At 40.8% G+C, this 17,123-nt stretch overlaps 2 protein-coding genes across 6 annotated transcripts in view; both read right to left on the reverse strand.

Annotated features, from left to right (window-relative positions):
- Positions 1-17,123, reverse strand: part of LOC106742923 (zinc finger protein 3-like) — a 53,664-nt gene extending 36,541 nt beyond the window's left edge. For 4 of the 5 annotated variants that reach the window (XM_014616286.1, XM_014616287.1, XM_014616285.1 and 1 more), the window contains exons 1-4: positions 16,887-17,123; positions 15,778-15,945; positions 15,017-15,356; positions 14,734-14,911 (exon numbers count right to left, since the gene is read on the reverse strand). In XM_014616286.1, coding sequence (XP_014471772.1) covers positions 14,734-14,911; positions 15,017-15,356; positions 15,778-15,945; positions 16,887-17,018 — 818 coding nt within the window. In that variant the 5' untranslated portion in view covers positions 17,019-17,123. Of the gene's footprint in view, positions 1-5,031; positions 6,329-14,733; positions 14,912-15,016; positions 15,357-15,777; positions 15,946-16,886 lie in introns of those variants that run through there. The other variant, XM_014616289.1, reaches the window with a different exon arrangement.
- LOC106742929 (zinc finger protein 626-like) lies at positions 9,238-12,002 on the reverse strand. Its single transcript, XM_014616295.1, has 2 exons — positions 10,869-12,002; positions 9,238-10,757 (listed from the first exon to the last, which is right to left on the reverse strand). The coding sequence occupies exons 1-2, from the start codon at positions 11,357-11,359 to the stop codon at positions 10,082-10,084; spliced, it is 1,167 nt and encodes a 388-aa protein (XP_014471781.1). The 5' UTR covers positions 11,360-12,002; the 3' UTR covers positions 9,238-10,081.

The raw sequence follows: 17,123 nt of genomic DNA on the forward strand, positions 1-17,123 counted from the left end.
ATACCTTTAAGGCTTCGGCTTGTCGAAATTCGAACTTTCCTTCAAAGTTTCGAAATTATCGAAGATTAATCCTGGTCCCTCACTGCAGTCGTCTTGTTTGACGACAATATATGTCACAAGCGAAGAAACGCATATGCAAAATTCTTGCGAAATACATTGAAGTAAAAGAACATGTCCACAAGATGGCACTTGCGATCGACTCAGCACATTTGTAAAACATTCCGGAATTATTTTCTTTTGCTCCAACAATCAATAAATAACCGTAAAATTAATATGATATGCAATTTTTTTCCTTTTTAGCCTGTCTTTCTTCATGATTTTATCACGTTAATTTTACGGCTATTTATTGACGATTAAAATAAAAAGACAATTTTTAGAAGAGAGATTTTACAAATGTGCTCAATTGGTGGCAAAAATCAATTTTGCGAATATGTCCTTTTATTTCGACGCATTCCGTAAGAATTTTAGACATACATTTTCTCGTTTTTCCTCGTTCTGACGTCATTAATCAAGATGGTTGCGGCAAGGAAATAGGAGCCTCAAAAGCCCTAGTTATAAAATGTACAATTGAAAACAAAAAGAACGTCATACGTTAACCACAGCACGGTGTAATCTAAATAAAAATTCCGAATTGTAATCTGAAATCAAAGTTGTAATAAAGTAAGTGAAAATAATCGGCAGAACGTTTTTCGTAAACATATTTATTGCACATTTCCGTCTGAGAAGAAGAGCACCTTCACTTGTGATTCTCGTGCCTACGGAGGTGACGACTGAGCGTGCCACGTTGAGTGAAACGTTTCTCGCAGATGTCGCATTTGTAAGGCTTCTCGCCGGTGTGAGTCCGCCGATGTTTGATCAGGTAGCGCCTGGCGCTATACGCCTTGCCGCAGAACTCGCAGATCTCCGGCTTGTCGCCGGTGTGTATCCTCATATGAATCTTCATGTACTGTCGCGTGATCAACTTGCCGCAGACTTCGCACGCCACCTGACTCTCACCGGTGTGCGTCCATACATGCTCTTTGTAGCAGTAGCTGTAGAACGTCTCGAAGCTGCAGATCTCGCACTTGAACTTCTTCCTGGTCTCGGGCCGGCTGTGGAGTTTCATGTGGCTGCGCAGGTAGGCGCTGTTGCCGAAGGACTTGTGGCAGACCTTGCAGGTACACGGTTTCGCGTCGGTATGCACGCTCATGTGCAGTCGCAGAGTAGCCTTCAGATAAAAGCCCTTATTGCACACTTCGCAAAATTCCGTGAATTCCTTGTTGTGCCGCCTGATGTGAATGTTCAAGCAGTATTCTGACGTCATCCTCGCGCCGCACAGGTGACAGATGTGCGGCGAATCGTGGAACATCCGGTGCACCTTCAAGTAGCGCCTCTTCTTGAAAACCTTTTGGCACTCCTCGCATTTGATCGGCTCCGTCTTGTTATCATCGTTGATTTTGTTCTTCAGTTTCCCACTTGACTTGATTCTCGCGATCATGTCCTTCGTTTCACATTTCTCGTCGGGTTCGTCGGAATACTTGCATAACACCCGGTGGTTCAGCAGCTGTACCTTCCGCGAGAAGGTCTGCCTGCAAATTCCGCACTCGTACTTTCTCTCTGCCTGACGCAACGCCTCTCGGGTCCTGAGTATCGACTGCTCCGTTCGGTGCACTATCAGATTCGCCTCCGTGTCGAAATCCTCGTCGCACGAGTCGCAATGATGCGCGCTCACTTTCTCAACGAGAACGGTTTCGGTGCCGATCTCTTGCAGGATAAAGAAGGACACGTTTCGACTCTCCCCATCCGTACTAATTTTCCGACAAGTCTTGAACCTCCACTTTTTAGCTCTGAAAAGAAATGAGAGGGCACTGATTTTAAATTGACAGTTGAGAGGCAACATTTCACTTCTACCTTAGTCATTTCACACATACATACATTGGACTAGTCATTATTATTATCATGCTATCCAAACACGATAGATGGACCGTGTATAGACAAGAAGTTACATCGAGTGAATGAAAGTAAAGTTAAAATTTTTGGAAAAAGTAATATACTTTTTTCTTCTTATATATTCGTTAAGAGATCTTCGAGTGCGGTAAACAAAAGATTCTGTCGCACGAGATATGAGATATTAAAATCTTTCTACTTACTGTACAATGATTTCAGAAGGGATATTTGCTTCAATGATCACGTTGATTCGGATACCTCGTTCCATGAGATAAATATTACAAACCAGAGATGTGTGTAACGGAAATAATATGTAGTTAGTCGGGGACAGATATTTATGTGCAAAAGGACCGTTTCGAACATCGCCCATCTCACTAAACTGAAGGATAAATAACTATGAAAATAAATTTGTAATATCTTTCACATAATTGTATAATGTGCAACGATAGCAAATTTTTATATATTGGTACGACTTTAAATAATGGGAGTATGATAAAACTTTATTATAAGAGAACAATGTCCATACACATATAAAGATAATATCTATGGAATAAAGAATTACGTAGAAGTAATAAGTTTCTCATAAGAAATATTTTGCACATATTATCGCCTTTATATATTCGTACATACATATAATTGCTAAGATGCCATCGTGCAAAGTATTGCGAAATCATAAGTTTATAGTATAAACAACAAAGTACTGTAAAGAAAGTACTATAGATAACAAAGATTCGACGATATACGATATCTCAAATTTTAATTGTAATTAATAATTAAAAATTATATAATGAGAAAAAATTTTTTTAATATTTTCTTGTAAGAAAGTATAACCGCAGAATAAAATAAAAATTGTTAAGGAAGTCGATTCTAATCTATTGATTTCCTATAATTGATAACTTTATGGAAGAGGATAATGGAATATTCGCTCCTTTAAATGTTACATAAAAATTCGTACAACTTTCTTTAAAAGTATTATATCATAACCGTCTGCAATCAAGCTTTATTTCCTAATAGTTTTAATTTTCTCATATAATTATATATAATTTCATTCTACTTAGACGAGATAATGACATATATTACAACAACTAAGGCACTAGAAATTTTCATGTCAGCAATTTATAATATTGCTTAATAAAAACTTATAACAACCGGGCAAGTATCGAACTCTTTCCAGTGTAAATACAATTATGTATAACAGTATACATTATTAATAAATTTGCATGATAAAAACTCGTATGAGACAAATACTGAATAAATAATTATTAATTTACGAGTAAACTATCACTGTAATAAGTAAAGCAAATACAAGCATAAATACAAAATACTGTCATGATAAACATTAAAAGGTCGTGGACGGTTTATTATAGTCTGCGAAAATTGTTCGCTTGTTCCTCTTAGCACTTTTCGACGGAGCGAGCGAACTCTAAAATATTTCCGCAGAAATTCGCAACTTCCATTAATTCAATTGCAATCACATTGAATATTTCACATTTGTAAAGTAACAGAAATGAAATATTCGAAAAACAATTCAACAATTAGCGTTAAAGTTGTGTCCCATACATACGTTTTACCAGTCCAAATCGTCAACCGCATCTTATGCGTGTTGCAATGACTGCGTTCGACGGACACAGTTTTTGTTCACCTCAATCTGTTCTATGTCCTCACGAAATTTGTTCCCATGTTCTGAGACACCCTGTATAAGACTGAAACTTCAAATAATATACTAATAGTGGAATCACAAGCTACAGCTATTCTCCGTAGAGATAAACTTCCTACGCGCGCGCGTCACATTCCGAAATCTCATGAGATTTGGGCCCTAAATGTGTGTGTTGATTATTTATCGACGTTGGTCGTTATTTATAAACTATTTGTTCGTTTATTTATCGCGTCAAATTGTCTCGTAAAAAGTATCGTTCCGTAAGATACAGGAACAGTTGGAAGCATACTACTTAAGTTAAAAAAAATTTTTTTAAATAAAAATAAAAAAGTATTGACTATACCATTACTTCATCACCTCATAAGGTTTTCACTGCGAGAGTTACGTAGTTTGATCAGATCTTACGAGGCGACTCGTCCTCTCTTCCTTCTCTTTTTTCCTCTTAATGGAACTGTTTCCTAGATTTTGTACTGTGCAATAGTTTGCGGAACATCCAGTTTCAATGATCCTCTCACCGGCCATCTCACGAACTTAATAGATACCTGGCGCTATTCAACCTCTTCAAGTCAGATATCACGTATAAACGTTGTCGCAACAATATCATCGGTCAGACTTTTCAGGAATGCGAGGTAATTATTCTAGTACAATGACCTTATACGCGCTTCCTCAAATCGTACACGCACATACACACACATTCATTCATACACACCATAGCCGATTAATGCGTCTTAAGCATACTTCATTTAGTTCAACATGACGTAAAAAGTACCACTACGAAGATGAGCTCGTGCTGAACAATGTATTATCACCGAAGAAGCCTGTAGAAACTCGCCGATTTGTACAGAATCGCGAAGCAGCACTTAACTACCCAGATAGCCAAACCTGCAGAAACAGATTTTGCACAGTATCTGCTATAAAGTTTGTCGGCAGTTTGTAAGCAAAAATACAACAGGATCTGTCGTTTCGTCACCATTTAAATCTATTGAGCCCTCCGTTAGTCGCAGAATTTTTCATCCATGAATGGCCGCAATATATCTCACAGATATACTAATTTTCCCACTTATTTTCCTTTGCTTCTCAAAACAATTTTTCTGTTTTTAGTACTTGGCTAGACCAGACATAAAAATATATAAAAAAAAACAGTAGTGTAACGTCTCGAATCTGGCCTCATTGCCTTGAGATCAGATAACAACGGCTATTGTAGCCTGAACGTATTGGATACACTTGCGACTAGTGAAAAGTTAAATGGAGATCCTGCTCGGTTTCTGTCGCCAATCAAGTTATGTCAGCAGGCCCTGTCAATAGAACACGAGCTCAATGCGGACGCAGATCGGCTAAGGATCTGTTACAGTATTTAAATCTGCTGCGCCAACTTGCCGGCATACTGTTAACACTTGGCTCACTGGGTATAAACAGGTCGGATATAAGAAAAGGCCGCGGACGATACGTCACAATATCGGAGGAAGTACGAAATCGGCCGTGGCCCATTCCTAGCCGGGCAATAATATAGTGACCGTGCCCAGAGAAGAAGACGTGTCGTCTTGCTGCAGCAACTCGTGTTCCTGCTGCAGCAACTCGTGCTCCTGCTGCAGCAACTCGTGCTCCTGTTGCGGCTGCTGTTGTTCCTGCTGCTGCTGCTGCTCCATCTGCTGCCGCGCGTTCTGCTTCGCGTGGGTCTTAAGATGCGAGTTCAGCATGGTCTTCGAAGCGAAGGACTTCTGGCAGCAAGTGCAGGGGTAAGGCCGATCACCGGTGTGGCCGCGCAAGTGCACCACCAGCGTGGTCCGCTGCGTGAACCTCTTGTCGCAGTGAGTGCATTGATGCGGCTTCTCGCCGGTGTGCGTGCGACGGTGCACGCTCAGATAGTTCTGCGAGATGAAGCCCTTGCCGCAGAGGTCGCACACATGCGGCTTTTCGCCAGTGTGCTTGCGCAGGTGCACCGTAAGGTAGGTCTTGCTGGAGACCGCCTTGCTGCATACCGGGCACACGTATTCGTTCTGCGGGCCGACGTTGCCGTGGGTCTTCATATGCACCAGCAGCACTTGCCGCCTGGAAAAACGCTTGTTGCACAGCTCGCAGCGGTGCTTCTTCTGCGGCGGCACGTAATCCGGCTGGTGGAGCTTCGCGTGCAGCCGCAGACCCTGATGGTAGCGAAAGGTTGCGTTGCACACGTCGCATTGGAAGGGCTTATCGCGCTCGTGTGACAGCTGATGCTCTTGGCTGCTGCTCTTGCTGTCGAAGAGCTCGCCGCACACCTCACACTGGTATTTGAAGCCGAGGGCTGGGCTGTGGCAGTTCTGATGGTCGGCCAGGCTTTCGCTGCACGTGGTTTTGTAGTTGCAGCTCTCGCAGGCGTGCCATGTCTCGGAGACATCGTGCTCCTCCTGCTGGTGTTCCCGTTGGTGCTCCTGCAGCTTCGCGCTCGTCAATAAGCTACAGCCACATTGCTCGCAGACTAATCGGTCGTCCTGCGACCGCTCCGCGCTCTCCGAGTGTACGGTCTCTAAGTGCGCGCTTAACGACCGCTCGGACATGAAACCGTAGCCGCAGAATTCACACTGCACGACTATCTGGTTGCTTTTGCACTCGAGCGGATCCGTCAGCTCCGTTTTTGGCAATTGCAACGAATCGGCCGATAACGGTAGTAATCGCGCGTTTCCCTGAATAAAGACGTGCTTGATCTCGCCGACGGGCTCGCCCTGCCGCCGCTCCCCGCCCAGTGTGGTGAGCTTTGACACAAAATATCTGCAAAGAAGAGAGACACAAATGGGAGTCAATCAGAGTGTACACCTTCTGCCGCCTGCTTTCTGTGCTTTCGTTCTCTTAACGCTGCCTCATATGGGCTTTTTACGGGTAAGCGAGAGAGGGGGAGAAAAAGAGATATTTACAGGGACGAGAGATCGGTTGGACGCGGCTCGACGCTCATGCGCAAGGTGTGTGTGTATATATGTGTGCATGGAAAAGGTCAATAAAGCGCCTTACTTTTGATTTCCAGCATATTTCTCTTTATTACGTAGTCACCACTTCGTCTCAACCCCGCTCGTCCGTCGCCGGTGTCTCGTCGCGCTCGAACAATGTTTACTCGCAAACGAACACCGCGCGCGGTCCTCCTCCTCCTCCTTCTCTTCGCTAATTGCACTAATCGCGCATTAACTCATTCGCGTGAAGAGCTTTGCACATAATCTCCGACTACAGTTAATTTATATAGTTTCTACGTCGGCGCGCTTAACGCTAATAGGTTTCTCATGTTTCCTCGTTCAGCTGATCAGTAAGTTTCGAGCATCTCGACAGTTTAATAGCCAATGCTCGCACTATAAAGTATAGGTTTCTAAGTGCACAATATTTTATTTATACTGAGAAGAAGAATATCTAAGAAAAAATATTTATTCGGTGAGTGATAATAATATATATATACTTATACTAATATTGTTACATACTAATATTGTACATGTTTTTACGCTGAGAAAAACGTTCATTTTTAAGTGAGAAAATATATATTTTCTTAAATCTGTAGCTCTTTGTGAAATCAATTGTTTATCCTATTGAAGTAAAAGAATTTAGAGAAATTTAATATATGTTATATATATTTGTGATTATATAATATGTTACATATTATATAATTGTATATATATGCTATTATTACTCAAGCAAAGCTGCACAAACAGATTTTGAGCAGAGCCTGCTACAAGTTTTTGATGTCAGGAGGGCAATAAATCCAACACAGACTGAATGCGGACGCAGTTGATGCCAGTCGGCTGATTTGATAAAATCTGTTGCGTCTGCCGACTTACTGCTAACATTTTGCATGCGGGGTATATTATAGTATTTCCCGAATAAATGTTTTATTCCTTAGATATTTTTTCTCTCAGTGTGTACTAATGATACGTGAGGGGTGTTCCATCACTCTTATGAGATTCGGCCATGGATGCTACAAGAAATTTTAGTTTAATCCTCTTATGAAAAAATTTCCATTTGTTGCAACTTTGCCATCTTGGGCATTGAGTATCCTCAGTAAGAACCAAGTGTAGCGCAAATTAAAACTATGTGAATAAATGTCGCTCACTTGTCTTAAATCGAACTTTACCAGAACTCTTCGATTCTCAAATAATTCAGTCAAAATTTACTGCTGCAACGATATTTAGTAATCCACTGCGTGTCTCAGTTCAACTCCCAGTATCTATGGTCGAAGAAACATACCCCGTTTTACGCGGATCCTATAAATACAGCTTTATTATTCCTTCACGTGCGCGCGATTCTTACCATATATTCTATATCATTTTACTGTATTACAATTCTATACATAAACAAGATTAACATGCACTGCATTCCTACACACATTACTTGCATTTCATTAAAATTTCTCTTTCCTTTGAGCTTTTACGAAAGGACACAGAATTGGCTCAACTTTAACGTTAATGATTCTGTAATATATAAACAATTTGTGTTCATTGAACGCGTGTCTTGAGAAGAAATTAGAAACTATTATTGATGTGAAATAACCGTGACAATTCTAAGCGTATCAAATTTAAGAATTACAGCAAATTATTTCTGCCGATATGTAAAGTATATTTTTTATATAAAATTGTCTCTGTATCTCTATAAAATATTAGAATTATATTATTGAAGAATATTGAGTTTGAATGATAATTTCATCGTGGGCAAAGCGGTGCAAGTATTATCGACGTGTACTCCTTACCGACAATATTCTTATTCCTTACATAGGTCTTATAAAAAAATTAATAAGATATGAATTTATCAATTTAAAATATTTTTGGAAAGAATGTATTTTCCAAATTTTCCTATATCTTATTCCCCAAATCATTCATGCAAAAAAACAAATAAGGTTTATTTCCGAATTAAATGCAGGATTCACAATTTCCTCATGGAAAATCTAATAATATATAAAAATAAAAGTCTGACCACAGTCGGATGGTTCTTACCTTTCTAAGTAGAGATATAGTTTTCTCTAATTAAATTATTAGTCGTTGCACTACATATAATCATTACAATATTTAGTAAATACATAGTATTGTAATTATTGCAGGTAAACATGCGTATCACATTCAAAACAAATTATCTTAACATGATCAACAATAGCTTCTTTTTTGTGTAGAATTAAAAATTCTGTAGAGTATTAATCGAAAATTCTATTAATATTATATATCTTACCTTTCAGTGTGAGTACTTCAGTAACTATATGTACAGTTTTGCAGAAAAAAAGAGATGTAAGATTTAAATATTAGAATATAGATAAAAACGCATCTGTAGAAATGTAATTTACGATGTCGCATCGGCAAGAAAAAATAAATATTTGCAAGCGATAAAATTGAGAATTATCAGCAAAATATTATTAAATATCGCTACTTATATTTTATCCACAGAGATATCGATTCAAGATATCGAATCATAATTTCTACGACCAACTCTAAATATAAATAATTACGCGTCTTGATATACTTACATTTCACATTTATTATGCGTTTTTTACCCTGTCTTTCATTATTTATCAATTAGAGGCACCTGAATGTAGTTTTACGCTGAAATTAGTTGCTGAATTTATGTATTAACGATTCATCGACGTAATCGATTAACATAATCAAAGATTTAATCTTATACGCGCAGTACAAAAATAATGATCAGCTTATTTATCCGCGTATATATTATTATACGTTGAATATTTTCATTTCAAATCTGCTCAAAATAAATAAAAAAATTTAGATAATTTGCGGTGTTTAGGCACTTTTTTTACGTAATCGTTTTACACAGGTACTAATTTCTTTTGTTAAAAACTGAATTACGCTAAATTAGCTTTCATCCGGAACAATCGAAAGCTCCGTCATGCGTATAATAATATTAACATTACCGTCTAAATATCTTGTATAATGTACAAACAATATCACAGTGATGAGACGACATTTATGATTATAGAGTAGGATTATTAGCTTATTTTTGTCGTGACTCTGATTCTCTACCGTTAAAAATATCCAATCGTTAAATATACTTTATCTGAAACTATACGATGTTTAGATATTATCACGTGAAATATCTTCATAAAAAAATTAACTTACAAGCTTTAATTTGCTCGTTTATATATCGTACCGATATTTATTATTTATTACTATACCGCGTTAGTTAATTCGAATAATTTTAGGCACTTCGATACATCAATGTACTCTACAATTCATATGACATCCTTATGAAAACGATCACTTCCGAATAGAAGGTAACGGAATGTTTCACGAAAACGCGTTTAAACCAGCGATACTGACTCGCTCGTTAAAAACCATTGTACGAAAGATCTTTCACGTCGGACATACTTCGATTAAATTAAGATCAATCAAGTTTCCCGATATCGTTCCTCCCGGTGAACGCGAATAAAAAATTCGACACATAATCCGAAACTGAATCATCCCAATATCTCTCCCCGAATGACCGTCGCGAGTTCTAATCGCGAGCGACGAAAACTTTTCTGTACCCCGCCGATCGATCGAGGTTGCCTCAATGCTTCTTCATGTGATTAAGCATGATCGTTCGCGTGACGAATCCCTTCCCGCAAAACGTACACGTGTACGGACGCTCGCCCGTATGGTACCGGCGGTGCACGGTGAGCGTCGACGCCTGGGTGAACGACTTGCCGCACATGGCACAGAGGTATGGCCTCTCGCCGGTGTGGATGCGCTGATGCACCACGTAATACTTGCGATGAGTGAAGCCCTTGCCGCAGACGTTGCACACCAGCGGTCTGGGTCTGTGCACCAACTTATGCGTAGTCAATGACTCAGCGGTGGTGAACTGCTTGGAGCACGAATCGCAGGGATAAGAGGTCATGGACTTGGCGGGCATGATGGGGCCGCCGCCGAGGTTGGCGGTGGTGACAACCGGATCGACGACGGACGGCGGCACCAACGTGTTCGGGCCGCCGACCACCATCCGATTGTTGTCGGTGCCGACGATCGTCGTGATCGGCCGGTGGGTTTTCGCGTGGTGATTGTACAGATTGCGCGTCTCGAAGCGCATCAGGCACCTGGGGCAGGAGTAGAGTTTTTCCGGATCGACGTCGTGCATCCGCCGGTGGCGCTCCAGCAGCGTGCGATAGCGGAAGGTCGCCCGGCAGAGATCGCAGGAGAACAATTTGTCCATGTTACCACCACCACCACCACCACCACCACCACTACTACCACCACCGCCACCACCACCTCCTCCTCCTCCCCCACTGCCGCCACCACCGCCGCCTCCACCACCTCCACCGCCGCCGTCGGGCGGCACGAGGCTCGCGGAGGTCGACGAGCACGAGGTCACGGACGCGGCGCTGTGCGTGAGCTCGTGCAGCTTGAAATGGCTCAGAGAGACGAAGCTACGCGAGCAAACGGCGCACGAGTATCGCGGCTGGTTCTCGATGTTGTGTTGTTCGTACTCCAGACGCACCGGATGGCTCGTACGCATGTGATAGTTTAGCTTAAGGACGCTGCGGAACTCCAGGCCGCAGGTGGGACACGGGTAGGACTCCGCGAGAATTTGTATCTGGTCGAGCAGTAGTGACTGCTCCGGGCATATGGACTGAAAGTGCGGGGGGATGGTGTTGAGTAATGTCGACGATAGCATCGACGATTGGTTCGTGTATATGGAGTTGGTCTGTAGAAGATTACAATTGACGGAGGACATGCCGACACCGGGCTCCCCGGTCTCGGGCGAGGGCGAGAGGATCTGGCGCAGCATCCCCGACAATCCGCCGAAGGTCTCGCCTGCTTCCCTGAAATCGACAAAACCCAAGAACATTGCAACGGAGAACGACCCGTGAGCGCACACACACAGCTTTTGCCTTGTTCTTTTGTTCTTTTGGTGATTTCACGATGTTCTTGTGTACAGGCAGTGATTAGAGAGAAAAATAGAAGAAAAAAAGAGAATTAGAGAGAGAGAGAGAGAGAGAGAGAGAGAGAGAGAGAGAGAGAGAGAGAGAGAGAGATCTTAATGCTCATGTGATTGCTGCAAGGTGGCCGTGCAAGGTGCTTGGGCATTGCTGACATCCCTCGAGACGCAGCAATAATTAACGTGTCGTTTACAAGAGTGTATTAGTGCGTATCGAGCTATAGAGAAAGTCGTCGTGATTGTCGTCAAGTCAAGCAGCATCGAGAAAATTTCATCACCCGCTGTCGTTCGAACGATATATCCATTAAGCTTTCTGGACTTGTGAGTCTTACATAACAATCAAACGTACTCTATCAGAGATGGATAATCTATGACTATATACACGTAATCCTTCTAAACCTATCTGTATTGTCTTTGTATGCGTTAGTAAATAATATTAGCACACCCCTTGAATATCACAAAAATTGTTAGGAACAGTGTATATGCACACACAGAAATGTAAGTCGGAAATTCCCTAACGAAATAGCAGGAGGGAAAAGTAAAGATCAAGCCATAAAACTTGGCAAAAGAGTTTGAGAAAAGCAAACTTTTACTCAAAAAATCACTCTATTTACTGAAATAGAAAATGTTAAAACGCAAATTATAAGTCGGTTATATATATATATATATATGTATATGTATATATATATATATATATATATATATAAATCTCACCTTTATAAACAATCCGTTACGTTGAGACGCTTCTTCTTCTCATTCGCATATTGCAAAACGGAGCACGGTTTCTTGTTTCCATGTTATATTTAACACACACAATGGTGTTCAACGTATACATGTCGCAGATGGTACATCTACGCGAAGTATATTACACCAGAGAGAAACAAAAGAATGCAGTCGAAAACTGCAAAAAAAACGGGGAAAATCGGAAATATCATTCAGTGTTTCACAGCGAAAAAAAGTGACAAACCGTAAAAGCCTGATGCGGCAAAAGCACAAAAAGTGCTCTGCAGGCTTTCACATGTCAAACGTCAGCTGCATTTGAGACTGAATAGAACGATTTTCCTCATTCAAAAATGTTGAGAAATTCACCCATCACACAATACAGTGTAGCTTTAAAAAAAATGTATCAAACGTTTCAGTACATACGTAACATTGCAGCCGATTCAAGGCGCAAAAAATACTCAATAAAATAACAATCACATAAAATCACGTTGCGAAAACAAAACCGGCGCAGCTATACAGCGCAAGCCTGATTTTGTTCGTTAGAAAAAAAACAAATATATATATCCTCCGCATGTGTCACGCGGTAGATCTTCTCTGCACTCAGATGGAAGCTCGCGAAATGACACGTGCGACCAAACAATGTGCATGGGAAGGTCCATTATTTAGTAACAAACACGCCGTGCCGAGATACGCAAAGCAGCGTCTGCTCGACATGAAAAGGCAAATCGCTTGAAAGCTCATCGCGGAGATAAAACAACACGAATTCGCACGTACCGACCGTATTGTCGGTATAAAAGTGCGTAATATTTTCGTGAGTAAATATGCATGTCGCGTATGTAGTAAAAAATATAGTTTATACAGATCGAGACAGAGTATCTAGAACATATACGTAAAAAAAATGATACTCGCCTTTGTGTTCAGAATGCAAACAGTGTCCTCTTGACTCAGCTGTCTCTCAACGGATGATGATATTTTCGTACATTTTCCAGCGAATCTTCGAGTTGGAGGAAACACGAATCCTTGATCTTCTTCGGCATCGAGATTAATTCTTAACCGGATTTCTTCACCGTTACAGATCACCAACGAACGCGAGCGCGCGTACGCACTCGCACGTGTTACTTTATTATCCGATGATCGCACCGGACGCGCGAAATTGTCTAACAATCTCGGTGGTATATATGCGTATTCGTACGTCAGTTGAACGGTAATTCTTAAAATTAGCGTCGCAACACTAACATTAACAGTACAGAGTCCTGGCGATATCGTAAAGCGCAGGCATCGGAAAGCACGAATATATAAACGAGAAATGATAAGTATATTCGTTGCATCAAATTGAAGTATCTATCGTCTGTGATTTTTGGATCGGCCGAATATCGGTCATGTGCGGCATTTAGTGCCATCACGTAAGCGTGGGAATATTAATATCGACAACATGTAAACATTTGATTTCTGTGTGGACAGAGAGATCGAGCTGGTGGCACGCACATGCGTCGTTGACCGTCGAATAACACGTGTACGAGTATTTTCTTTCTTACATATATACGTAACGCATTGTGGATAACCCAGAGAAATCCCTCTATCCATTTTATTGCACATATGCACATATATATATATATATATATATATATATATATATATAAGTAATATTTAACACAGAGTCCATTTCGAAGAAAATGATAGAAATATCGCTGGATATTTGTGATTCTAAAATGAGAGAACGTCGTCACGTTCATCATACAAATTGCAAATGGCAATTCTACTTCGTCGAAATGTACCCTATGTACATGCTATCACATGTAAAGATTAGGTGCTTAGCAATTTGCGTTTCGGCCTCAGAAATTGTATGGCGTATGCTTCTCGTTTAGGTAATAAATTGTAGAATTATACTCGAAGTACGCAAATACCATGTTGGAGATATATTTACATAAATTGCTAAACACCTTAGGGCCAAAGATGGTTGTGGGGTGTGTTCGAACTTACCTTGTGTTTACAAGCCCCTTACTTTCACAATGATCAACGCTCGAGCGTGATCGCATTACACATCTCTTAATTTGCAATGCAAAGCAAAACCTGCTTTATATTCTTCTGCTTTTTTATTGTTCCGCGTTATGCACGATAACATCTTTAACTTCGATACCGACTTCGAGTACGAGGAAACAATGACGTACAATTATGAGCACTTTAAAATAGTGCACGATATTCTCAGACATGAGATATTGATTTCTTTAAAAATAGACACGCTATGACGCTGTCGATAACTTCCACTCGTATATATCCGAAACAGCTTTTTTCACAACAGCTTGTTGAAATAATATCTCGTCAAATGTGTACGTCGTTAATATACAAAATATTTATATCGCCACGAATCATTGATTTCATTCTTGTAATTAATACGATTTTTCATTCGACTTTTATTAGACGAGAAACAAAGTTAGAATAATATTGCAATAATGATAAATGAATAAGATTAACACAATGTCTCATGTGGGTCATTGTTCATGTTCGCCACAACAAATGACACCTTTGGCCCTGAAACAATGAAATAAAAACAGAAAACTCACCCAGTTTTCGGATCCACGTCCGTTGCCTGTGTCATCTCCTGTATGTCAGACATTTTCTGCTGCTGAAGTCCAGAAGGGCCTGGGTCTTCGCACGCCAAAGAGACATTTACAAATGTTGTAGGCTCGATAGTTCTACTGTTATTAGGGTCCTCTTCGCTTTCTTCCTTGATAGGTAGGCCTGAAACAATTCGGAAATCCCTTTTCTACTCCAAACTTCGAAGAAACAAGTCATGCATCATATGCATGAGCTGGATTATGATAAGCCAGATGTATAAATACATACCATCGTCTCCATCACATTCGTCATCCGAGTTTTCTTCGTCTTCACTGCTCTCCTCTTCTTCTTCTTGTTGCGTGGGTGCGTTCGTTTGATTTTGTGTAATTTGGTCATGTGTCGTTTGTGTACTCGATCCAGCCACTACCTGGACATTTTGCACAGAGCTACCACTGGTGTCCATAGGAACTGAGGTTATTTGTTGTTGGTTGTTATTGGGTATCATCATCGGCATACACACGCCTATATTGTCCATACCCATGTTCATACTACTCTGATGCCCACTCACTTGCTGCATCACACTACCATCTAACCTGTTCTCGTTGCTCTGTTCTCCTTTCATTCCACTCTGAAATTTCATAAAAAAAAACAAAATATAATTAATCTCTATACTTACTAAGTTAAATGTTACAAATACAAATTCAAGTAGTGCACAACATATTAATATTTTCATTATTTTATCCAAACTAAAACGATATGAATGTTTTTCATTGTATACATATTGTATAATAACTAATAACTGAGTGATGCCTGATACTTCATATAAAAAATCGAAATATACAAAGATATATAATGTGGTAATCTAAAAATTTATGAAATAGCTTACAAAAAATGTATAACGTGTAAAATATTTAGATTACTGGTTAGGTTAAGATCATGGCGATGATAAACATGAACAAGTGAAGAATCAAACATAGGAATATCTACACGGTTACATAAGGCATGTATTTTTCAAGAAGGCAGTAAACAAGTAAATTATGCGTAATTACCTGGTTGAGAACAGTAGCAACAGCATAACCCTGTTTGTCTACATTTTCTAGCCATTGTTGCAATTGTTTGTCTACGTTTAATGTCTGATTCCAAAATTCAAAGAATAATTCTACTTTATACACACACTCCTCACATATCTTTTGAGGTAATTTATCTTCTCTGGCGATCTAAAATCATAATAAAACAAATTATGTAATTTTCAAGTATATATAGATGCATATATTTATGCGTGTGTAAGCAATTTAACTACGCACATATTTAATAATATGTTAAATTGTTTTATACACACAATAAAAAATGATATTTTATCAGAAATATCTGACTGAAGATGATCTTAAAATGGAAAAAATTGTCCGTCTATCGGCAACGTATATAAAAGACGCCGTGAAGTTACACGCGGGAAACGGTCGATTAAAGGCTAATAGACACATAGCGTTGTTATAATTTCCGTCGCTCTACGACTGAAGCTGTACGTAAACAAATCTACGCGCGAGGCAATAATATTAATCGTACGGCAACGTGGTCAAACCGGCATCCACCACGACTGCGACCGGGAAGATACGCCGACGAGGAGGCGGAAACGTCGAGATTTCAGAACAGTACAGGAAATCTACGTTGTTCAGTTCGCGAGCGTGGGGGACAATGTCGGCGGCAAGATGTCGAAAACATCGATGAACGAGATTAATTAATGACGATGTGCGAGATGAGGATATCTCGCTCGAAGTGAACGGAGGCACGCTGAATACGTTGCAAACGGTTCAGCACAGAGGACGAGACAAAGTGCGCTCCGGCTGGCGACATTCGCGCGTAAAAAGCGCGGCAAAAATCCGCCGAACAATTAGCGGCGTCACAAAGGCGCAACAGAGGAGCGCGCGACCGGGAGAGCCCACAACGGACGCGAAGCAACGGACGTCGTATCGCGCGTGCGGACCCGGTCTTGTCGCTTGTCTACAGTGTGATTCAGAAAAGCAGGAAGGATAGCGAATCGACCGCGGTGCATACGACACACGAGTCGTACGGCCGCGAGTATCGCCGTGAGGTCGGGAAGACAAGTACAAGATGGCGGTTCGCCATAGTCAAGCCGAATGGCGTAGTTGGCTTCTCTTACCTTGACCTGCAGGCAGGAGCTGATCTTGAGATAAATCTGCCGTAGGTTACCCTCGCCCTCAAAAATCGGCACGGTAACGCGATCCTTCACGAGACACAGTCGACACACATCCATGTAGTCGAGGGAGGACATTTTACCATGTAAAACGCCAGCTCGGAGACGCAAAGCCGCGCCCGTGGACGCAAACGCCGTTTCGACCGAGGCAGAAGAGGGCAGCGCGTTGTTCGTTACGCGTCG

The sequence above is a fragment of the Dinoponera quadriceps genome, unplaced genomic scaffold (genome assembly GCF_001313825.1).
Source record: "Dinoponera quadriceps isolate SergipeBrazil2010 unplaced genomic scaffold, ASM131382v1 scaffold946, whole genome shotgun sequence".
NCBI classification, from domain to species: domain Eukaryota; kingdom Metazoa; phylum Arthropoda; class Insecta; order Hymenoptera; family Formicidae; genus Dinoponera; species Dinoponera quadriceps.

Bases quoted from the DNA above. Each gene is read 5' to 3' on its own strand.
- LOC106742929 (XM_014616295.1), bottom strand. From the start codon at position 11,359: ATGTTCTTGGGTTTTGTCGATTTCAGGGAAGCAGGCGAGACCTTCGGC. The intron at 10,758-10,868 runs GTCGACCTCCGC...CGGTGGTGGTAG, and splicing joins GCGTCCGTGACCTCGTGCTC to TAGTGGTGGTGGTGGTGGTG.